The 25,630-nt window shown below is 35.9% G+C and overlaps 1 protein-coding gene across 1 annotated transcript in view; it reads left to right on the forward strand.

Annotated features, from left to right (window-relative positions):
• The window catches only part of NBEA (neurobeachin), a 515,614-nt gene that overhangs the window by 419,398 nt on the left and 70,586 nt on the right, over positions 1–25,630 (forward strand). Inside the window, exons 51-52 of the mRNA XM_009888422.1 lie at positions 8,378–8,518; positions 16,168–16,287. Of these exons, the coding sequence (XP_009886724.1) occupies positions 8,378–8,518; positions 16,168–16,287 (261 nt within the window). The remainder of the gene's footprint in view (positions 1–8,377; positions 8,519–16,167; positions 16,288–25,630) is intronic.

Genomic DNA, 25,630 nt, shown 5'->3' on the forward strand with positions numbered 1-25,630 from the left:
GTAAAGCGTGTGCTTGCAATACCTCCAGATGTATTATATCCGTTCCTGGAAGCCTGCTTTTGTGAGACTTCCAAAATAATTTGAGTAGGACTTGATTGCATAACAGCAGATAGAGACACCTAAGTTTCCTCTCCCTTTTTTCTCAGATAAATAAATAAGTAAATAAAATAGAAAGTAAACTACATTGACAGTATGCCTCAAATGTAAACAAATTGGTTGAGACTCTACTTACATTACGTAAAAGTTCTGACCTTTCACGGTATTATAGATATGTTTCACAAATGTGTTTTCCAGTTCTGTAACACCATTGTAATCCGTGCCAGGAGCAATAAAAGAAAATCCACAGACATGAGTTAAATAAAGACCGATGATCATCTTGCACTGGCTTTTTCCCTAGCATGTATAAAAATATTTCTGGTTTAGAATTGTTTCTAGTGATAAACCTTTCATTAAGATGCTTACACTTTTCAAAATCTCTCAAACTCACTTCTTTCTAGTATTAATAGCATTGGGTGTGGTGAAGTGCAACAAGATTAGACAGCATCTCACGAGTCCTTCATTAGGTACTTAGTTTTGGTTGAATCCAAATTCTTATGGCAGCCTATTAAAGTATGTAATTGCTACAGGAAGTAGTGTGATAGCTGAATAGATAGGTTTTCCTCATGAGTTACTAAAGACTATTATGGAATTAGTGCTTGTATAGCTTATTAAGTATCACTGCACTCCCTTGAAAGGAAATGTAAAATCAAGTCCCTGGTTATTTATGTTACTTCAAGAATTCATGCAATGTGCGTGGCAGTATTTTGCCTGAGGACCTTTTCTTACCCAGTTTGGTAACTGCGTTCTCTTATTCAAAAGCTACCAGTGGTTTCCTCTGGAAAAGCTGGGGTTTTGACCCCTAAAAAATTGCGTACACAGAACTAGTTAAGGAAAATGGTCTTTCCTTTCTGGCAATATCTGGGCTGCATTTATCCCATGGATGTGTGAGAAAACACATGTGCAATCTGTAAAGTGTTGTGGGATCCCTCAGGATAAAAGGGGTGTAATTGTCAATTTTTCCCATTGTTTATTATAATAACATCTGATAGATTTCATTTCACAATGGTTTTAAAAGGAAAAATAGATTAACGGTATTTTGTAAAAGGCAGCAGCCAGTTAATATGAAATGCCTTACTTTGTGCGCTTAGGCTGTTATGCATTACTTGCATCCTGTTACAATTTGTGCGCTATCGGTAAAAATCTTCAAAATCCGAATGTATCTGAAGTGTTTCCCTGACAATTTTGTTTTCATTTTCGATATTGTCCTGTATCTGTAAGTAAGCCCCTTTCCTTGTTAGGGGAGGTAAATCCTCCCTAGCCGAGTGCTTAAAAGCAGGACTTAGTAATTTATTGTTCACATTATTGAATCGGGATGTGCCACCAAACCTGAGCCAGACCTCTGGGGCAGGCACACACAGTGTCCTGTCCCTGAGGAACTACTTCCTTCTGTCAGATTCTACCCTGCAATGGAGAAATGTTCCTGCAGATTTGATGGCAAATCTGAACCTCCAGCTAAGCTGTTGATGGATAAAATCTCCTTTGTCAGTTCCTGACCTTCTATCTTCCCACAAGTTTGCCCTTCTTAGGTTTCAGAAAGCCTCTGTCCTTAATATTTAGTAATTAATACCCCTCAAACAATCCATTGAAACAATTCTAACGCTATTACCTATGTGGTAAAAGCCCATAAAAGCAATGACATTAAAAGTAAAACCACCTATCATTATTTGTTTTCCTGGTTTAAAATAACTTTGGTAGTTAAATATAGATACTAAATCTAACTTTTTTAAAAATAATGTGTGTTATCATACAAAGTTCATACAAAGCTCCACTTTCAATAATGATAATTGACTGTACTTTTGAAATTTGTTAACCTTTGATTCCTAGGCTTTCTGTATAAAATGCGATACTCCACCTTTGCGATATCACTACTCCTAATTGAACATACACTACAAATGTAATTCATATGTTTTGTGAAAATGAAATTAGATGTGTTTGGTTTGCTTAGGATGTCAGTGACAGACTAAAACATATGCCTTTTGCATTTAGCTCAAACTTAAATATTTACATTTCTGCAAAGCCATCTTGAACATGTAACTTGTCCTTTCCTTCCATCCAATTTTATTCTGGTTTTATGTAGCACTCTTTATTGTGGTACTTTTACATCCAAATGTTGGTTGCTCTCGCAGAACAAGTGAATTTAAATAGTAGTCTGAAAATTCCTCTGCCCTTTTTGTTTGAAGTGTTTAGAAATTCCCCTATCAAGGCTTTTTTCTCCTTTTACATATAATTTGAGATTTAAAGCCGGGGCCCATGGGCTTGGAAGGTGCTGTAGCAGTAGGATATATTGGACCTCTCATTTGATTAGACAGTGTAGGCTCAAGTTTTATTCATTACATATACAAGGTTAAAGGTTATATTTATTGTTTGACAGGATGAAAAGCTAATGAAAGAGGCTGTCATAGATACATAGATTATCTTTTCACTATCAAAACACCAGGTGATCTGCTTATTTTCTCCTTTATTGAGATTTCCTTTAAAAGAATACCTCTGGTGTTAAACATTAGTATGGGAACTGTGTATGCAGCCCATACTGTACACTCAGATTTTCGGGGTTTCAGCACACTTAAAATGTGATGTGGTTTGTTTGTGCAAAATTGTACGACTTTTACTCCTAAATTCTACTGAATGCATGGGTTTGACATGCTGCATTGTCCCTGCTCATTAAAGTGTAAATGGGAATTCCTCCTCATTTACTTCCAGTCATACATCCTGTTAAATAAAATGATTTCTTCACCAGGCAAAGTAATACTAATATTGACATGTGTATGAAACATCACACGCCCATTCATTGGGTGGAAAAAATTATATTTTGTTAATATAGAAGGTGTTTGACTGACGGGTGGTGATAAGCATAACCACTTTTCCTTATTACTGTGCCATTTCAAGAAAAGGAAGCGATAAAGCCCCAAGGCTTCTAAATGTAATAATGCAAATGAACGCATCGAAGTGTGAATATTTCAAGGCAAACCACACTTAATACTTCCAAAAATGTGTGTGCTGTGGAATGGAGTTTATGGGCTTATCAAAAGCCACTCTCACTTGAAAAATGGAAGCAGTTGCTGTAACTTAAACTTCTCTCTTTGTCACATGCAATTCTACCATCAAAAGAAAAATCAGTTTGATTCTCACTTAGTTTAGGCCACACAGTTGAACATTTTCTTTTCTTAAATAAAAAGTTCATTCACTGAGTGAAACTCTGGTACTTTGAATCTGCCAGAACTCTTGTATTTGATGTCAATATTGATATGCTGAAGAAAAGCTGTTTACAAATTCAGATAAAATTGGAATTTATTTTAAACTTTAAAGTACCATCCTACGATGTCCTACTTAAAGGTTGTTGTTCGGTGGTCTTTTTAAATAAAAAAGCAAGGAGTCAGGAAAAGCTCAGTCTGTATTCAGCCAGAGCCGAATAAAGCCACACTCAAGATTTCTTTTGTAAGCGGCTACAATTTTGTGCAGTACGTTACCAAAAAAAGAGATAAACAGATAAGGTAGCTGCTGCATGAATTAGAGTCAAGATAAGCAGAGTATTTCAGTGGCTGGATAAATAGGATGCTACGTTCAGTTCTGCTCTCATGAGAGAATGTAGTTCTATGACAATAGCTGGCAAAACAGTAAATATTACATGAGCTAACATAACATGTCCAGTGGATATAAACACTAGATGTATTGACAATACGCTGGTTCAAAGGCCAGATGTCTAAAGAGATTAGCCAGATAAAAAAGAATGATATGAATAGCAGCGTGTTTTTAATGTTAAAATAAATACTTAACTTCATTTTTTAAAGGGAAAAAGAAGCATAAAATAAACTCAAACAGCAGCTTTTAGTACATCAGGAGTGAAGTGGCTGAATAGGCATTGTCATACAGTGAGTTGCTTGGTTGGAGTAAAGAATGTCTTATAAAACCATTTTATGAAAAGTTAATAATATTTGATATCAGCCCTTACGGAGGGCTTTTTTTAATAAAAAGACAAATGGTGTGTTTGGAAAAAGCATTTTCTAAAACATTATAGGAAGAACTTTTTATTTAACGTTCAGAACAATTTGTTTGACTGAAATTCAGTTTCTGTACTAGTCTTATGGTTAAGGTACTGGACTGAGACATAGTATGTAGATTGAGCTTTGCCTTTGTATTGTTTGTACAAGTCATTTTACCCAGTTCACTCAGCAGTAGAATCCCATTGAAATAGAAATAAGATTATTTTCTTCCATTGTGTGAAGATACAGGGATTGATCCATAAACAAAATTTATCTCCTTTTTATAGCCATGATTTCAGGTTCAGACCTCAGTAGTTGACTTTCTGGACTGAGAATAGCACTGTAATGCTATGGGAAAGCAACCAAAACTCCATATACCCTGCACATTTCACAAGAAATGTGAGCAACTACCATTACTGTAGAACTTGTCATCTAGCAGGACACGTGCCTCATCAGAGTAAAACTGGGTTAGTTGCTAGTTTGTACAACTGAGATCTAAAGACTTTACCAAAAATTCTTGTCTTTACTGAAGGATGAACTGCTACTATTTCTTTGGGTAACAGCATTTTGACACACGGACATTAAAAAACCACTAAGGAAGCCAGGGGTAGACCTCTCTGAATTTCCTCCATGCTATTTTGTTTATGTAAGTTTTCGCTTTCAGCAAATGTCTGGTCATTTGGTACACACAAGCCGATCTATTTGTGGTCAATCAACAAGTTTTTAAATTATGCAACAACAAAATGAGAGATTTGAGCACTTTCCATTTACGTTTTTAATGTGTATGGTTTCAATGTATAAGTCCTTTCTGTTAACGTAGTTCACACAGGGGTCCGCATTACTGCACAGAAAAGGAGAAAAGGGGGATGAGATGTTCCTTGTATTTCTTCGCCGCAGCCCAGAGATAGCTGATGTAACGCTGGACCAGAAGCTGCAGAGTTGTACAAGCCTGGACAGGTCCCCGCTCTCCTCCCTGTGCCGTGCTGCACCGAGGCAGGTCCACTACTTCGGACATTGCGGGTGCCATCTCGGCATAAATGGTGCCATGTTTGCACGCCAGCCCCTCTAGAGCTAGCTCAGGGATTTCTAGCACACCTTTGTATTGCAAGCTATAGTCGTACCTAAGCAGTTTACCCAGGAACACTATAAATCTTTCTGGAATGACAGAAATGAACCTATATCTCCTGAATCCCAAGCAACCATCCAGATCACTTTTTCATGCAATCCAGGATCTGTCCCGAGAAGTCGAGGTGAGACTTTCTAGTTGAAGACAAGCTCTACCTCACCCCCTCGTTTCTTTCTTTCTTTCCTTCTCTCTGGGGCAAGGAAGGGTGATTCCCAAAAAAGATACTTCCCAGAGATTTTCACATGAAAATTTCCGTACCATGCAAGAAGAGAGATGACTTTCATGATATTTCACTTAAGAGTCCATTTTATTCAGCAGACATTTTGCGCATTTCAGCATTTTTCTTCAAACGAATCCTAAAGTAATTGAAAGAAAAATGGATTCTGACTCTGAAAAGAATATTGATGAGGATGAAGGTAATCTTCAGAATACAGCTTTTTAGGTTTATCATTTAATAAATTGAACATGTGTCTTCTGAAAGTAGATTATTTTAGCTACTTGTGCAGGCATTTTTACATGAAAATGGGAATGTACCATCTTACAACTTTATATCTTTTATCTTTTAAATTGAAATAACACTTCTCTCTGAAGGACCTAGAAAACATGATGGTGTCTTTGCGCTAGTGTTTTATGTGACTTTGGAAAATTATTGTCAAGTTCTGGGAAGAAAGTACCTTTTTCATTAAATACAACACTATATATATATTTAAAGTTATTTGAAGCTATGGGTTAAACCATCATTAAAATTTTGCTAGTCTATAAGAAAACCCCCTTGTAATTATTTTTGAGTATCAGTTATGCCTCACAGTTCTTGTTACTGTAATCAATTTACAACAAAGAATGAAAACACAGCTTATTTGATGAAAGACATCTGATCAGCTTCAACTATATTTTGAAAGGTCTGGCGTTTTGCTTTCCAGTCTTGCATTAATCACCATATCCCTTCTCTACTGTGCCTTCAAACATACATGTACAATAATATTGTGACAGATGACGTCTCTGTCTTCCATAGCCTCAGAATTCACTGCAGCGTAGGGTAAGACGCACCTTCACACTGGAGGGAAGAGAGATTCTCAGGGTGTTTTTCCATTACAAAATACAATCTCACCCATTTGGCTGCCATTTTGTGTTTCCTTCTCAGAGGGGATGAACTTTTCCTGTTAACAGACTCAGGTGTGAATTACGGCTTTAGCTTTTGAAATGTGCAGTTGGGGACTGGAATTTGTTCTGCCAGAGAAGTGGATGCACGGTACCTTAATGAGGGTGGTATGAGCAGGTCTCGTGCAGTCCCCAAAGCAACCCAGAGCCCCGATATAATTTAGCAAAGTGCACATATATGTGCACAGTTTGTCAGTCTAATAGGAGAAGAATGTCTTTTAATAAGGCACTCTTTCAAGGAAGTGGTCGAACAACCAATTTTATATATTGGCAACTTATAGGCTATAATAATGCCAGCGTGTTTCCTGACAGTGGCAGGATGTGTAACAAAACCAAGTATAACAAAAACGCAAATATTTATTTTTTCTTTTTCCAGTAGTCAGGAAAAAAGCCTGGAAAGCATTAGGGAATGGCTCATACTTTTTTTTTCAAGAATGTTTTGTGAGGTCTTGCAGTGCAATCTGTACCAGATAACACTGATCTTTAGGGATTACTCATACATTTTACACGTATGAGAAAGCTGTTAACATCTCCGTGACACAGCAAAGTATTAAACATACAGACTGTTTCATGTGAGAAATACTGAAATCATAATGTTTTAAAAGGTAAGTGTTCATCAAACACTGCTATTAAAACAAGCTCTAATATGTAAAATTTGAAAACATCATGTTCTATGTCAGCCTTTTAAACAGCCATCTCAAAAAATCATAACAGCACTGAAGGAATAAAATACTTGTAGCTTTAAAATTGTTCAGTTACATATGTAGTGTAGTGGATCACACTGATTTGACCTTACACTAGGATTTCTGTTCCAAACAACACAGTAGAAAAATTGTGCGGTGGAATGAAAAGCAAGAATACCTGTTAGAATTTTGAAATGGGTCAAAGTCCTTGTATATATGTTTGTTTTCAAGTTGTATTTCCTTTAATAATATCAATTCTAACTCTTAATATTTGATTAATACAAATCAAGTAATCATTTAAAATTATAATAAGTTTATACAATTATTTGGTGTGGAAGTGTGCTCTCCTCTAAGAATTAAACTCTGTGTGTTTGGTTAACTTTACTACAAAAGCTAAAATCTGAAGATTCTTTGCAGATAGGTAGTAAATACACTAATACTATCTCATCTGGAAAAACAGATTTTAAGGTCACTTATAGATTCGTCTCGAATTTTAATTACTTTCCGTTGTATTTTCTTTATGCCAGTGAATTCTGTATGACACAATAACAAATACATTTTGAAAAAAATTCTGAAGTGGGTTAAAAAAATTACAGAAAAGCATGTATCCCCTAAGCAACCACATCAAAACCAACAGTTCCTACTACTGTCTTACATTTCTTTTGGTTTTTACCTATAGATTGTCTGTTAAGTCTGCTCAGAATGGAGTTGGAATTTGTGAATAATTTTCAAATTCTATTGTTTTTAAGAACAAAGCTTGTTTGTTTCACTCCGTAAAACCTGGCTTTGTTCAGTCAGAAAGTGGATCCAGTCCTGCAGGACTACGCATGGTTTTTAAGTATTTCTGCTTAGGATCACCAGACACTGTCAGCAGTTCCGCGTGAAATCTTTTCATCATGAACTGTGCATTACAAAGTATCCTGTGTGAGCAAAAGTCAGTTTTCATTAGCTGTGTGATTATGGTGAATGACAGCAACAGAAATATTAGTTTGGCCTCAATGCATTTAAAATGCAGTTTTAGAAGTCTATTTCCAGAACAATGTTATTGAATTAATTGGGAAACAACTCATACTTCAAGAAGGTCTTGAAAGTTTGCAGATGTGGATCACTTATATTTGTCAATTAAAATAAGGAAAGTCATAAGACTTTTAGTAGGCAAAGCCTTTGAAAAGAAATTCTAAGGTTGCAGCAATCTGAAGGGATTACTACAGCATGGAATGAGTTTGGTTGCAGTCTCCTATGTAGAGAAACTTAATGCAGAATTAACCTGTGACATATCAGACAGGCTGCCCTTCAGCTGATAATATATTTGACCTCTTATCCCTTTGTAGCCTATTGGTGCTTTGAACCCAAAGAGAGCAGTCTTCTATGCAGAACGATATGAGACATGGGAAGATGATCAGACTCCACCTTATCATTACAACACCCACTACTCTACATCTACTTCTACATTGGCTTGGCTTGTTCGTATTGTAAGTATTTCTGGATCCTGGTTTTCATTAACATCTTTATCTACAGCATCTCTTCTGTCACTTACCACTATTTTGATTTTTTTAATGAAAGTACCTTTGTATCAAAATCTCATTGTTCTTCTCTACCTTAAATTCTCAGAAATTCTCTAGGTATAATACTGTGTATGCTCATTTGTAGTGATTCCTCCCTACCCAAACAATCTGAAATATATTTAGACACAAAATTGTGGTGGTGGTGTAAGGACACATACAATGAAGAAAATCCATCTAAACCTAAATCCATCTAAAATAAAAGTCTCTAGACAGTACAGAAAGCTGATACTACTCATATATTCTTTTATTATTTTCAGCTAGTGAGAGATATATACAACATTAAAGAAAAACCTTTCGTAAAGAGCACATTAAACTGTGTCAGATTGAGAGGGGAATTATAGAACCAGTTTTATATTAAAGCAGCGTGGAGTAATATTTTATGCAAATGAACTATGCTTCTCAATGAATTCATAACTTACAGTTTTCAGAAAGGTAAAGATGTAGATTCCAACTTCAAACTGCCATTTCAGTTCTGGGAACCTCATGCTTAGATCCTATCCTCAAAATCAGATCTAGGGAAAGGGGGCCGAACTTCAAAGACAGAAAGAATCTGAATTCCATTTGTGTGTTAAGACAATGAATTACAGAGAAGGGAGTGTTGAAAAGAGACTTAAGGTTTCACAGAGAAACCTGAATTAATGAAAAAGTTGAGTCACTATGTAATTACCGAACTTAAACTACCAGTAAAAATGTGTCGGATAAGTTGTATTCTACACGTTTCTCACACAATCAAGCAAAGCAGAACTGCACAAAGTGGTTTTCACTGACTTTTCACTCATCTCAGCTTCCCTTAGACACATCCTGTTTTTCTGCTCAGAAGGGAAGCATTCATGTGTCTATGAGTTCAGGATATACTTCTTCTTAACCCATGGGAAACTAAACGTTGATTACACTCCTATATGGGGTGATCACTGTACTCCTCTTAAATGTTGCTCAATTATTCATGTACTTTGAATACATTTTATGGTTCACATGTGCTTCTTTGTTGCCTTCAAGTATATTAAAAACGGGGTTTATTTGCAAGTTTATCTATTAATTTTGGCTGCAATTCAACAAAAGATCCCCTCTTGCTAGTCAGCAAATCCTTAGGACTGAAAGTCTGCTTACAGGCTGAATGTACAACACACCAAGGAGCATTCATTTCCTGTATTAGGCTAATGCTGTGTCATTTTTACTGCTGTTGTTTATGTAATACTGTAGGTGTTCTTGCTCTCTTTCTTTTCTGCCCTAAAAGAGAATGTGAGAACAAGGTCTCTGCCTTGATGGCCTTGCAATAGAGACCTGATAAATTATGTTTGTTAGGGCAAACAATATGTGTGAGAATAGGAAGCGGAGAAGAAAAGGAAAAGCAGTGCTTTCCAGGGAAGAGATTGCTGATGGCAAGAAGGTGAAAACAACAAAGGGAGAATTTAAGTTCTATGATTAAATGCAGGGGCACACCTAGATAGGTATCTTAAAGATTATTTAAACGGGAGTGACCAGCAAAGAAAAGCAGTCACTAGTGGGAGGAGACGACATAAGTGAGAGGGAGACAAAGGTGGGGAAAGTTTAAAGCTCAGAAAAGGGGAAAAAAGAAATAACGTGATGAGATTGGATAGAGCTGCCTATGGAAACCCAAAATAAAGATTTGAAAATAAGTGTGTGTAGAGACAGTGAAAGATTATAGCTATGGGGGTTATAAAGTCATACTGAGAGATATTTTTGGCTGCAAAATAAAGGATGAAAAATCCTAAGAGAGAAGATTATGCCATTGAAGTTGATAGATTAGGCTGCTAAGTCCGATTTCTGGAAGTTCAGAGAGGATCTTGCTTGCAAATTTTTTGAGCTAATGTTTTGGTATGCGTTTGGGAAGAAGGCTGTGTAAGAACATTTGATAAAAAGTAAATTACAGTCTAGTCCAGGCAGTGGAAGGTGACAATAACAGATGCAGAGATTCAGACAGAAAAATGCTTTCAGTATTTTAAGGGATTGGAGAAGATTCATGGGAAGAGATGTGTTACAGTAGAGCTTTTGGTAGAAAATGACAACAAACTGAGAGTGAAAGAGAAGAAAGAGTGGAAAGTAAAATCATGGGAGAAGACTGTGTAGACCAAACAATAAAAGAAAAGGGAAAGAAAGAAGAGAGGAATGGAGAGAAAACAAGCAAGCAAGCAAGCAAAGAAACTTTGACAAAAATTATACTGGAAAGTAGGTGGTTTAGATAGAAGCAGAACAAACCAGGACAGAGTAATGCGGATCCAGGGGAAGAAACTGCATGCCTAGACCTTTGTATTGGAGGAAACAGTAGTTGCAGTAGGAGAGGAAGTTTCAGCCACTCTGAAGTATGTATATATAGAGTTGTGTAATTGCCACAAAACCTTAAAATTTTTTTTTTGAATCTTACTTTTTGGCTTTGACAGATGCAATCTGGTTCCTGTCAGTTTCCTTCAAAACATTGCTTGTAATATCATATTTCTGAGTCAATTCTGTGATAATCTGCTCCCTACTGCCTTCTATTTCCCTCTGTTGCTTTCCTTTATCTGACATATCAGGCTACTTTTATAAAAGGCACTTTATGCCTTAGCCTCAGTTCTGTCCTGCTTAATTGATTTTGATATCATCAATCTCTGCCTCTGTTTTGTCAATAACTTTTTCAATGGTAATGCGATTTTCTCTTGAGTTCTTTTGTGTACTAAGAATGTCCAGTAAAAACCCATCTTCAAAATTGACCTATTTCATTATGTTTTCAAAAATATGATGGTGGCTTAGCATATAATATGTTGAAGCTACTGATAATTACAGCAACTATAGTAATGTTATTATTAATTTTTGTTCTTCTTCTACCTTTCATTATACTTAATAGAAGAGGGTGTAATCCTTAAGTGAAGCCGTGGGCTACCAGTGCATCTGCAAAGCTTCTGTTTTTATTTTCCGTGAGCTGGTTGTACAAGTCGAGGTGTGCTCCATTCTATTCTGTAAGAACGCTAGTAGAAAAATGAAGGCAGTTTCATAATAAGCAATGGTTCAGCCTCACCAGACCATTTATCAGATTGCTTACGGTCACTTTTGGGAGTTATACAGCTGACCTTGAAACTTTTCCAAAGCAAGATAACACACACGCCTTCTTTCTGTACAGATCCCCTGCACACACACATACACGAGTGCATGCACACACTCATATGTGAATTGAAATTATGATTCTTAATTAATCTGTACATGTTTATTTAAACTAATCCATTGTGCATTTCAGGTGACTCCATAATACTAGAATTCTGAAAGGTCAGGAAACAGTCCTCTAAATAGCTTCATAAGAAATGAACTGAGCCCAGAAAGTGTTAATGCTGTGATTACGAATGAATCCTGCATGTTCTCTAAAACTGTTAGGTTTATATCCAAAATCAACCGTTTCTTGAAAGTGATCAGCTTGCTTTCTAAGTTGAGAAGTTGAGATTATTAAAGGTTAGATAACTACTTTACAAAGATAATGAATGTGAAGGTCTAACATATTGTTCAGTCAGGTTAATAATGATGATAAAAACTAACAGGCAACACCATGATTTGTACAATATTGCCTTCCTCTCCTTTGAGGTGTTACTGAAATCAAACCGTGGTTAAACATTTTTGCACATTGCACATCTTTACATCTAAACCTAAGAAATTCAACTTAATCCTTAGGAAATCTGAGTCGACATCGCCCACAAGTTTGTCCTGTTGACAGTTTCATTTTTGTATCAGTGAGTTTAAATATTTGTAGTTTATGGATAGGTGACCTTACCACCTGGTTCAAGAGCAATTTTTTCATGTACCTTTCATGTGGGCCTGTGAATATTTGAGTTTCAGTAGGTAGAATAGTTTAAACAAAGAATCCTACATCAGAATGCCATATATTCCAGTGACTTGAATGTCAGCCTGAAAAGCATGTAGAAGAAAACAGAAGAATTAATTCTGCCTTGAATGTGAGTTTCATCATTGTTTTGACATTTTTAGGTGAAATAGGCTAGAGCTAAGGTGCAATTGGATGCTCTCAGTAGTTGCTGTTGAAGAAGTTGTGTTTGCGTGAATCAGTTACATCATCATTGAAATGAAGACCAGCATTAGAGAGCGTGATTCTTTAACACTGTGGTCAGGAAGTTTGTAGAGAATAATTGGTTTTCAATTTCTGTTACAATAACTAAGTACTTGTTCAAGGTAGAAGAAATTCTGGATTTATTGTGAGTCAGGTCTGATTAAGCAGAAACTAGTTTTTTTTCAAAGGTGGGGAGGAGTTGAAGTACTCTTGTAAACAGAAGTGAATCTGAGTCTCCTATTTGGTAGGTCCTGACCAGGACAGTCCCAGATAGACAACAGGTGTACGTTACTGGGACAAAACCCCAAATACTCTCTTTTTCTCCTCTTACAAATGGCTGAAAAGACATTTTTGTTTGACATGAGATGTCTCAGAATGACATATCCCTTCCTCTTCCCTCCCTCACTCGCACCATACATGATTCAAATGGGACTAGGCACTGTTAAAAGGGGGATAGAGGGGGACAACTGTGGTTGAATGGAAAAATTATTTGTGCCCACAGCTTGTATTCAATCGTAACCAAGTACCCCCCAAATTTCTCTTCTTCTTGGCAGTGAACAAGGCGTGAATTTTATTCAGAATATTAGGAACGAGTGAGATGGGGTTATAATGAAAACATTGTGCAGCTTTATAGCTTTCACAGCAACAAAATCTTCACATGAAATGACAGTAATCGGTATCACAGAATAACAGTATTTAAATGAGTATATTAAGTATAGATATGAATTGTATTTATGTAATAGAAGCACTTGACTTTCCAGAGAATAAAAATTACCTTAAAATTATGTGAGAGGTCTGAGATAAAGCTCTGAATTTCTGCTAAGGATTAAAAATCCAAAAAGATAGGCGCAACAGGTCATAGCAGGATAGCATAATAGGGCACCCTGTAGTGCTCAGCTATTAAAAGTTTAATCCTTGATTATGAATTTTATTGCTTTTGTATATTTGTCTCAGATGCTTAAAATAATGTTGTCATGGAATTTGGATTAATATTTTTACATAATTTATTGTAATGATATCGTTTTCCTGGTTTCTCCTTTTTTTTAATCCATCAACTGCTGCTGATTTCAGAACCTCAGCAGTGACCCACAGCCACACAATGATATTCACAACCAATTACATGTATCTTATTAGAAAAAGAGTGATAGGTTGGTGTTGGTAGAAGACAGAATTATTTGTTCTCGGATCAACAACATATAAAGTTTTTCAGTACAATTAAGCTAGAAAAATAGCATAATTTGCAAAGGTTGCTATTACAAATATATACAGAGAATTGGAGGGTGAGAATTTAGTTAAAACCAAAATAATTCTAATGTTGAAAGAATTTCATGTACATTTAATGTTAAAATTATAATATTAATAGAATTCTAGGCTAAATTAATAGAATCCAATTCGTGAGTATATTTTTTTTTTAGTTTACTAGCTCTGGGTCTGAATCATACGCTTTTTCATTTATATTTTACATGAAATTCACTATATGAAGCACTGTAAAATCTAGACATATAAAAACTTAATTTCTTTTCTTTCAGTATTACAATTCATTGCAATACTTTTATGCTGCTCACCAAGTTGAGCTGCTGTTAAATTTTAATATTCTATTCAAATTACAAACCTCTTCCTCACTTGCCACGCAGTCTTTCAATATTCCCGAGTGCAAACAAAGTCATTGAGCAGTGTAAGTTAGGGTCCTCCAACAAGAAATGATATTGTGGTTATCTTTAATTTAATTTAATTATTTTTAGTTAAGTATTTAACACATACTAGGACTCTGATGGGAATAAATGCACTGATGATGAAAGTATATTACTTAGATTGTTACCTATTCTTTTGAGTGTACCTTTTTAATATAAATCCCCAATGTTTTAAGAGAAAAAAAGACATGGAAAAAAAATTCCACCATTTGGTTAGCAGTAGAATGTCTTGCATTATTGTAATGAAAACAATTTCATATTTACAGTGACATACACTGAAAGTTAAGATACTGTCCTTGGCTAAAAAGAAAAGAACAAAAAAATCTTTGTTGAAATATAAACAATTTCCTTAAGCTACTTCAAAGGTACCAGCATACTATTATTACAATGAAAGAGATGTCCCATTCCTTCTCCTTTAGAGACAGAAATTTAGTTTTTCTCTTTTTTGAAAGAAAGTAGCCTGTGTTGACTGTTGTGTGTGATAGAAAAGATTAATTGGGAAGACAGAAGATTACAGAAACAATGGTTTCTGGAAGTCTGAATTCCCTTTTTTATTTTCTTCCTTTTTTGGATTCTGCACTACCTTTGCATCCATGCTTTCCTTATGTATATTTTAATTGCTCTTAAATGACACAGAAAATGAATTACTTCAATCCTCTTTAATCTTGGGTAATTTAAACACATTGTGTTTAATGTGACATAATTCCCTCAAAATTTCTTTATTAATGGGGGAGTTCTGTGCTTTGTTTGAAAGTTTCAGAAAAAGAAACAGAGGATATATAGAATAAAATTCAAATAATAGAATGGTAATACTGCAATAAGAATTATGATGTGGTGATTGTGAACTGCCTTGATTAGCAACATTTCCAAATGATCAGGACATGCAAGGAAATAAATTTGAGTGTGAATTTAACAAAAGGGACACTTTTTCAAAGATTCCTCATCAGACTTTGGCAAAGAAGGAGAAGTAGTTTCCATCCATGTGGACATATTGCCAAATATTAATTGAATCAGAGAGCTAATGGAGTGGTGCTGGAGAACCAGGGAGTTGGCAACGATCTCGGTGTTCAGGTTCTGCTGTCAAATTAAGGATTTGGTCCCCTGTTAACCCTTCCCCTGCAGTGGCATGCAGTGATATAAAAATACGTTCTCCAGACTGTGTAAGACTTGAGCTTCCATTTAGTAAGTATTGGGAGTGTGGTTTCAGATAGAATTAACAAAAATATAAACTCTAAATATTTCATCTCTGTACCTCTGCCCCAAAGTAAAGCTCAATATTCTGTAATCGTAGTCAGCCTCATAATGACCGTACAGCCATTCTGTCCACCATGAGGCAAAATGGCACCTCCTGAGATCTTTTAAATCAAATGAAAACAAAAGGAAAATCCAGGCAGGGGATTTTTTAAGATTTTATTGTGACATACCGTCTTGCAAGGGGTAAACAAAGCATGGCAATATAAATAACACAGAGGGTGTTTACAATGGTTGCAGTGAAGTAGGCAGCCGTTGTGAACTGGAACTAAGCTACATAGGTCTGCCACTGATGGGTAATTAGTCTTATGGAAGAGTGAATGCATAAAATAACCTTTCCTGCCATAACTCAGGATTTGTGAGTGCAAAATGTTTTAGTGCCAATAAATGTACTAATATATTCACTACTGGTACTTATGCACAGATTTAACTATGAGGTGCCATATTTTTCTTTAATTCTGCCTTTATGAAGAATTTTGATCTGAAAAATTCATTTGGATTTTGTTAGAAACTTGCCGTGTGATTCCTTCTGCTGTTTCCTTAATCCATCTTCATTTCATTGACTACAGGAGCCCTTTACAACATTCTTTCTAAATGCAAATGATGGCAAATTTGACCACCCAGATCGAACCTTCTCTTCAGTAGCCAGGTCTTGGAGGAACAGCCAAAGAGATACCTCAGATGTGAAGGTAATGTATGCATTAAATAAATTGATAAAGGTGCATTTTAATTTATGGTATTTATTTTTTTATGTAGGCACAAATAAGGTTTTATATTTCATATCTTTATATTCAGCACACTAGGTATAGTTTGAATAAGAAGTAGATATTACTAAAGATTATTGTTCGAACAGAAACAATCAAAGATTCTTTGAAGTTGAGTGGACAAAAGGTGTTTTGTTTTTAGAGAAAAACAACCTAACTGATCTAATTTAGATCAGATAATCAGGAGATGGAGAAAAGCCCAATAAATTGTTCTTTCCTGCTGTTAACTCAATATTTGGCCCACTCCATAAAACACAGCAGGGATTGGATTTGACCTTAAAGTGTCATATTGTTATAGCATGCCTAGCTCTGGGTTTGCATTGCCTGGGGCAATTAATAAAGCATTAATGACAAGACCCATTTAAAATGTTGGCTTTTCAGTACAGCTTTAGCTTTTACTTGACTGTGCCTGGGGATACTATGCAACAATACGCATTAGATTAAAACAACTTCTACATGATATACAGAAACAGCCGGAGAGCAGCGTGATTTTACTGTTGTTATTCCTTACCTATTGTTAAATACAAAGTGTTATTGTTCATATACATGGGACCTTATCAGAAATAAACCAAAATCTAATAATATTTTGAATAATATGGTTCTTTCTTGATTCTCATTTTCTAGCCAGAAGGTAGGCAAAGGCTGCAGTATACCATGAATGGCTCTTTTTTTTAAGCGTCATTTAAAAGTGAATTTATCCTTCTTCTATTTTGGTACTGCCACTCATAGGAGGAAATGCTACAGTCAAGGTCACATTACTATTATATTTTTGACTTAACTTGACAAAAGAAGATGTAAATGCATTGACTTATTTTTATTCCAGAGATCCTGTTTACATAAATATTCCAACAGTCTCAGAAGTGTATGTGGACAAACCATGTTGTTATTATTCAGTTTCTAGTTAGAATAACAAATTGTAAATTGTATTGCCATCTTAACATATGGGAGAAAATGCTTTTTAAAGAAAAAAAAATTAACCTATACCATCTACAACCCATTTCATGTTTATTTATGCTCCTCTCAAACTCAATAGTATTTTAAGTACTATCACTGTTACCTTTGTAAGAAAAACGAAGGAAATTTCAGTACCTGTTGGAAGGAATTCAAGTTAATATCTGCTGCGTTTGAAATACAGCCATTTCTTCAAATTCAAAGTGCTGACATTTTGATTTTTCTCTCTCAATGAAATCTGGTTTTCCTGGAATTCCACCAGAATGTCTGAGAAAATGGCCTCCTAGGAGTGGGGCTGAAACAAAAGATAAGAGCCTTAAACTGAGGAATAAGGGAAGACAGTTGGAAGTGACTGTAATCTTCTTGTCTGGCTTTAGTACGCAGGAGGAGGGCAGTTAAATACATGAAGGCATTGCAAAAGATAAAGGAATATCTATGGACAGACGGAGGGATGGTATTCAACTAGGGTATATAATTAGTGAAAGGATTGGTCCTAAGCTAGCAACCGAATGAGTTATCAGGAAAACAAAGAACTGAAATGTTTGTGTAAAAATACAAGGAGTGGGGTAATTTAAACTGCTGCTTCCAGCTATTGCAAGGATGCAGGAATTATGGAGGGATAACGGTTGCATTACAAAATGTATTTGTATCAAAAAATCCAAGTTACTAAAATAAGACAAGTATTAAAAAGATGCTCAAAACCAGGTACTCACCTTCAGAGAAGGAAGGCAAAAGGTAAAGATGTGGGGCAGCTATGTACTTTAATGTCACTGAATTTAAAGAAGGGACTTGGGACTAACTTGGAGTTGCGCTGGGGAAAAGATTGTCAAATAATGTTTTCTAGAATACATTTAGGAGTCTGCCGTAGAGCCCCAGAGTCAGATTTAGATATATATATATATATATGCATTTCTGTTATGCCATTAGAAAGAGAAATACTACTTGGAGCTAAGTCATTACAGAAAATCTAATATGGGAGGTACAGATGAGGTATGTTAGCCAATAAATGTTTGCTCCAGATAATCCCTGACCTGTCTGTTCAGGGATACTTTAGGGATTAAAGATGCTGTTTAAAATATGGTTTTGTTAATTAATGAAGATACAGGGAAGGTGGGTTTAGAAATTAACCTTGAATTGATTTATTATGAGTTGATTCAGCTTAAGATGAAAATAGATAAACAAGAGCAGATTTGAAAATAAGCTAAATCTTTACGGGATGCTAAAGCAAATAGAAAAAGTTCATAAGCTATCTAAATAAAAAATAATAAAAAAAAGATAGAAATGAGAGGAGATTTGTTAATGCATTTAATACCAGCATTCAATGTATTGTATCATCAGATTAATTTGTTGTATATTGGTACAAAGCCACTACTGGAATAAGTCTACTGAAGTACGCTGCAGTAGCCTAAGCAATGTATTGTAATGCAATGCTGTTTTGTGTTCAGTTTAACAGGGAAACTTGAAGATCAGTGGGACGGCAGAAAGCTTATAGTGAGACCGAAGCTATATGATTAGCGTTTAAACAACTAGAATATCTCATGGCATCTAAATTCCAACTGAAACAGTCTGATTAGTCCTTCATTTGTTTCAGAGATCATATGCTTTTGGAGAACACAAGTTTTTGTTTTTTCCTTGTTGAATTTTCTGTATGTATTTATGCTAGATAAAGCAAATTATTAGTGCTTCCGTTGCCGGGAGCTAGCTAGTGGAAGTGTATACCCAAACTGGAGGGAGACATAAGAAAAGCAGCAAATGTGTTTCCGGAGTTGAATACAGGAAGAAAAATGCGTGTATGTGTGGGTTAATTAATGTCTAAAAGTGAAGATACAGTAACATAAATGCTATGAAATACACAAACATATGAAAGGGAGAAGAATTTTTTGTCAGGGAACAAAGAGGTAAACCTCAGAGGGAAGGGATCAAAGTTGAAAAATGCTTACTTAACCAACAGAGTGTGAAAAGTTAAAGTGAAATTGAGTGTTGTCTGAATTTGAATATCCTTACAAGGGGAAGTAGTAAGATCCTTATTTCTTGAGCTTCTTAGAAACGTAGACTGGCAAAGCACTGGAAAAGCACCCGGGACAATCATGAATTGGCAAGAGGATGCGCTAGTTGACCCTTTAGGCCCTTTCCATTTGTAGCGTCTGTGTTTCGTAGTGATAAATCAAGAATGAGTATAGCAGCTAATTGTTGCTGTTGTTTGTTGCTTAAGATCTTAATGAACTGCATTTCTCAATGCCATGACATCAGGGCCAACTTTTCCCTGAGGCCTCAGAGTTCATTCTGCAAAAGGATGGGAAACTGAACTATTATTAATACAACAAATACCCCATTTTTTCAGATTAGTTGTGCTGCTGCTTGGAATGCCTTACAGGCTTTTTAAACATTTTAATCAAGTTTTCAGGGACTGGAAAAGCAGTGAGGTTTGGGGAGCCACCAAGAAATCCCCTAAAAATCCCTACCCACTTTGCCTGCCTTCCTAAGAGCAGCAACCTCTGTCTTGCACAGTAAAAAACCTTCAGCTCTGAGAGTTTGAAACATCAAAAAAATTCCTGTTCACCTGCCTGGCCACTTCTAATATTTATATAGTGGTCTTGCAAGAGAGTAGTGCAAAAGAAAAGATGTATAGAGCTTGCATGTGAGTACAAAATCTTAAAGCATGTTCTTTGTCAAACTGTTCTGCATATTTATGTAGCTTCTTCCTGGCTGAACACGCAGTTATAAATGGGGGTCTTTGGCAACGTGGATTCCCACATGATATACATGCTGTAAATTGTTTTCCCACCCTAGAGATTTTTTGAGTCCTTATAGTACATATTAGGTGTTTGGAATATGGACAATCCATCAAAGTAGCAAACTTTCAAAACTGTTAAGAATAGCAAGTGTTCATTATTCATGTATTCCTTATCATACATTTGAAATTCATCTGAGCTGCCTTAAGTACATTTAATCTCTGATCTCACTAATCTCATTAATTACTGTGGCACAGGTTATGAAATAATTTAAAAACAGCATGTGTAATGCATTAATCTGACATTCTTCAATGCTGTTTATTGTAAGATGGCCACAATTTTTGCATTCAAGTACCATGTTAAATAATGAGATTAATTGCCTTAATTCTTTATTAGCAAGGTCTAATTAAAAAAATATTTTTAAATTAGGGTGTTTTAGGAAAGTAAAATCTGTATTATGATTTTTTCATAAGTTATTTTTTAAGAAGGAGGACTATGAGGTCCTTTATTCTTAAGTGACTAAGTCACTTCTGAAATAGGTCAGTTTTAACTAGTAAATTGAGTTTTTTAAACAATGCAGGCACTTCCCACAACAGTGTTCTTTTGCAGCCTCAATGTAGTTTTAAAAGAAACATCCAAACCGCTTTTAAGAGTTTCTGTATTAAAATTAAAAAAAAAAACCCAGATACCTGACATTTGCAAAAGACAGTACATCTCTTTAGGAAGCTGCAATTCTGTGAGTCAGACTTATTTTTTTGTATGTGTGTCCTCTCTGGCATTCTTCTCTCTCTGTTTCTCCCTTTCTCCCTTTCCCCTGCCTCCTTTGCTCTCTCCCTTTGTGTATGTGTAGTCTCCTCTGGAAGTAAATTATTTCACACTGAGATAATGAAAATAAGGCTGTGGCAGTAGTTTGATCAGCCTGAAAAAAAAAAAAGTCGTAATTGCTACATCTAGAATTGTGGCAAAAGGTACACCACCTTTGAAAAATGTAGTGTATGATAGATTATTGCCCGATGGATGATTAAAGTTCTACTTAGACAATTTTGCTCTTGCTCAAAAACAATCTCTTGCTCAAAAACAACACTTGGGTTGTTTTTGTTCATTTTCGAAGAAGCCTGCTCACCTACAGTGGATGAGACAGAATTAATATGGTATGTGCTATATTAGGGTGGTAACACACAAGGGAGAACCTGGATAACAGAGTTTATTTTATTGTGTCTCCCTTTATCAACATCGACCTTCTCTCGAGATAATCAGTACAAGCTGGAGGAAGAATGAACGTTCGCAGAGTGACCTTTGAGGAAGCAAGTCACCCGGAAATGACCATAACTTGGCCAGTCAGCTTTCACATTTTTTCCTTTCCACCTCCTCCCTGCTCCAGTTTTTGGTAACGCTGACTTCCCCAGAACCTCCTGTTCAGGCACTAATCTTCCCTAATGCCTCTCAAACTTGTTATATTACTTTTTGAATAGAGTGTTTAGAAGTTAGAAAGGTAGCTCTGACAAAATGTCATTAAAGTGCCTTAGTGTGAATTAACACGGTTAATGGAGGTAGTCCTGACTGACTTGTTGACCCAGTACTAGGCTCTTGTGGAATTAATGGATGCCAGGGGATCAACCTTTTGGGAGGAAAAGAAAGAAAGAAAGAAAAAGAAATGGCAGCTTTAAAACCCTGAAGTGAATTATATTAGAAAAGTGAAAACGTCTGGGTTGGATTTGATTTCATTGGGAGGCCATAAAATGGTATACCCTTAGCAAAACATATTAAACAGAAACATCAGATTTGATGCAAGTGGTGTACAATTATGATAGTGTTAATAGTGGTCCTCTATCACCCCAAAACATATTTTTAAAGTTTAATTTCTCAGCAGCTTGGATTTGTCACAGGCTTGTAAATTCGAAAATGCATTTGGGGATGTTTTCTTATATGAAGACACAAGGCATATAATACTGTTAACTATACCTTGGGGTTTTAGTATAGCTATTAAAATAAACTAGAGATCACATTTACAGACAAGAAATGTCTGTTATAATATTCATTTTACCTTTTTTTTTTTACACCCCTCAGTAGCTTTACTGCATCGTTCTTCATCTGAGAAGAGCCAAGCTTCTCGGGCAGTTTGAAAGGTAGCTGACTATTAAATGATAGAAAGCTAACCTGTCTTATTAGAAGTGTGAATGAAAGGGAGCAGAGGAGGTTACCAGCTTGTGAAATGTCAAGGACAACTAGACAGAAATTACTGCAAATAGATTTAGATCACTAGAATCCCTATTTTTATTAACTCTTTGAACTCTAGATATTTATTGTGGTAAGAAATTACCCATGACAGGTTATGTAGTCGGAAAGATTTATTTAGAACCTTTGATATGTTTTGGCAAGAGCAAAGAAACCAATAAAATTTACTGAATTGTATCGGTTAATGCAAAATTATATATCAACTGAATGGCATACAATAACGATAATGCATCTAAAATGCTTAATTGGTCTGTGACTATTTTAAAGGTATCAGACTTCTTTAAAATATTGTTCTTCTGTGTCTTCTTTGCATTCCCTTATTTTCTGCCTGAAAACTGATGTAATTTCTGAGGAAGCCTTTTTATGTTGTTATTTTGGATGTTTTCCTTCATGGCTTGATTTACGCTGACTGACTCAACATTTGTAGTGTAGGAAGAAAATATTTTGAGTTTTGTCTTTCATGAACATTTGTGCTTGAAACATAAACTTCTCCACATCATGGTAGCTTCAAACAAGCATTCCTTTGCATAGACCTGGCTTTGCGTTGACCTTGTGCTGCTACTGACACTGAAGGTGCAATACGAGTTTTAAGGCTCCACTTATCAACTGTTCTGTCTGTCAAGTGGAAAGCAGATCAGCAGACAGAAGCTCCTCTGTGTCCCATCCCCTGGTGTAAATACCATCCCTGAGATACATTCGCTCCCTGCCAGTTCCTGAGTCTCCTTGTCCCTATATTCAGGGTGAATTTAGCAATGACCCTTCTAAAGTATGAAGCTGGTGATTTGTAAGAAGCTATGTTGTATGGCAAATTAGACTGGGCATAAAAATGAGTGAAAAATAGCAGATCCTGTCAGAAAAGTATGCAATCTTAATCTCTGATCTGAAGACCACAGAGGTAGATAAAAACATTTATTTTGGCTTCTGTGTAATGAACATGTGGCAAAATATAGGAAAGCCAAAGTATATATAGGAGTAAATTAAGTTATGCACTTACTAGGAATAATTCTGCTAGCTAATTTGGGGAGATTAAAAGAATATTTTTCACATCTGTATCTAAAACTTAAGCAATGTAGCATTACAGAAGGTAAAATCATTGTCCTTCATTTGGACTTTTAGGAGCTGAAAAGCTCTAGAACTGCTAGGATAATGCTTTCCAAACATGTAATAAACTATGCAAAGAGAAAACAGTAATTTGTTCTCTGTATCTGGGATGGATTGATAGCTAGAACAAGGGAAAACGGGCTTAGATTGTGTAACAGAAGTTTCAGGCCAGGAGTTAGGTAAAACCTCCTCAGATGAAGAATACTGAAGTTATGGAGGCATTGTGGAGTTGGTGTCACTCAAATTCTGGGACAACAGGGTAGACAGATATCTGGCAGGAAAGATGGTATAACTGAACCTTTTCTGGAGTGGAGGAATGGGCAAGGTCACCTCTCCAAGTGTCACCCTGAAACGGTTAGACATTTGAGGTATCTGTTCCCTGTCCTTAACAGGAAAAGCACCAAAAGAGCTGTCTCTCTCTAGCCATAATCTTTAGTAGAATGTGAACTGGCATGAACCCATTTATGAAACAGGGGAGACACAAACTCTGGCTGAGAAAAATGTAAATAGGTTTTGAAAATAACTCTAGCCCTTGCTAGTGTTATCCTTTCCTTTATTCCTGTGTTCCTTCTTACAACTTTCCGTGGCTTCTTAGTTCAAACAATTCTCTCTGGGCCCCAGTTGTCGTCTTGCCGTCTCCACTGAGGTTCACTCCTGTCTGCTCCTTCCTTTTCCCAGCAACCTCCCAGGCTCTGTCCTCGCTGCCTGCTCTGTCCTTGCTCATCCTTCCTCTCTCTGCTTCTCCCAGCTTGTACTTCTCCTCGTGAAGCATGCTCAGGGGCCCTGGGGAAGGGACTATTGGCCTTTCCATCCTCACCCGGCGTTGGCATGAGGTAGAAGAGACAGCTTCTTCATTTTTTTCACAGCAGAATAAACAGTGAACACATAAAACCAAACCTTTCTATCACACTTCTCTAGATTAGTTATATTTTCTATGCTTCTAAGTAGCTAAGTACACATTTTGAAGATTTTTCCAAATGTTAGCAAATTGATACTTACAGGGTGCCACAAGGTTTCATAATGGGTCTGTGTTTTAGTATATATTCATTCATTCTCTAGAAAGGAGAAAGGAATAGATTTATCTGAGCTATTTTTAAGCATTGTGGTTTCTTAGTCTAGTCAATAGTGGAGACAGCAAAATTGCAAGAGGAATATCAAATGCTACCAAAGAAAACTGAATGGTTAATGCAAAGTATGGGAAATATGTAAGTATCTGGGAAAGGTCACATGCGACATTGTTTGTATCTCAAGAAAAGGTTCAATTCATGCTAAATAGTACTCAAATAAGCAAACAAAATTGTAGGCTGCACTAAAAATAACATTGAAGAGAATCCCGAGACTGTAACACAGTGGGTTTATTAATTTTTTTTTTTAAATACTGTGTTTAGTTTTATTACTTTGTCGAAAAAAAAAAAAATACCAGGAGATGTGTAACTGAAATGATTAGGGTTCTAGAGAGAGTGTTATTTGAAGAGGATTTAGAAGTCTGGTGCTGGTTAGTTTCCAGAGCACAGGAATAAGACAGGTCAAACTAAACATATACAACACAGTAAATCTTAGGAAGAAAGTTAATCACATGCTTTCTATTTATTCTATTTCTATTTATGTTTTCTGCTATACTCGACAAGGGAACATTAAATTACACTGAAAGCAAATAGCAACAAAGATAAAATTAATAAATGGAAGTACCATTACAAATATTCAGTGATCTAAATCCCTTTGTTTCAAGATACCCCTGAAGTCAGAAGGTTAGTAGAATTCAGTTAAACACTAGATGGGTCTCTGGGTAGCACAAATCTTTCAGATACGTTAGATGCAAAATTTCACAATTAGATCCTGGGACATTTAAAACAGGAAAAGGAAATTTAAGGGTTAGTGTATCTTTGATGGAATCAAAAACTTGCTTGCTATGTCACGTTGCAGGTTAGTACACTACCATGTTGCATAAAAACTGGTAATAATTAAAAACAGTGGTATGTGTTTCAAGGCTTTTATACAAACTAGAAATAAACTTTGCTTACTTTTTTCTTTAATAAATTGTTTCATTTGAATATTGACTTTTAATTTAATTTTGACTTAATATTTTGTCATTCTGAGGTCCTTATGAATTTTTCCTTTCTTTGAGGCAATGCTCTTGGTTTGTCAGTGATTTGCATGGTAGCACATGTTGGGTTGTGGCCAGCTCCTAGTCCCAAGTTAGCAGTAGTTTGTTGAGCTCTGGAAAGATTAATATCTAGTTTTCTCCAACT

The sequence above is a fragment of the Charadrius vociferus genome, unplaced genomic scaffold (assembly GCF_000708025.1).
Source record: "Charadrius vociferus isolate BGI_N301 unplaced genomic scaffold, ASM70802v2 scaffold16, whole genome shotgun sequence".
Taxonomy (NCBI): domain Eukaryota; kingdom Metazoa; phylum Chordata; class Aves; order Charadriiformes; family Charadriidae; genus Charadrius; species Charadrius vociferus.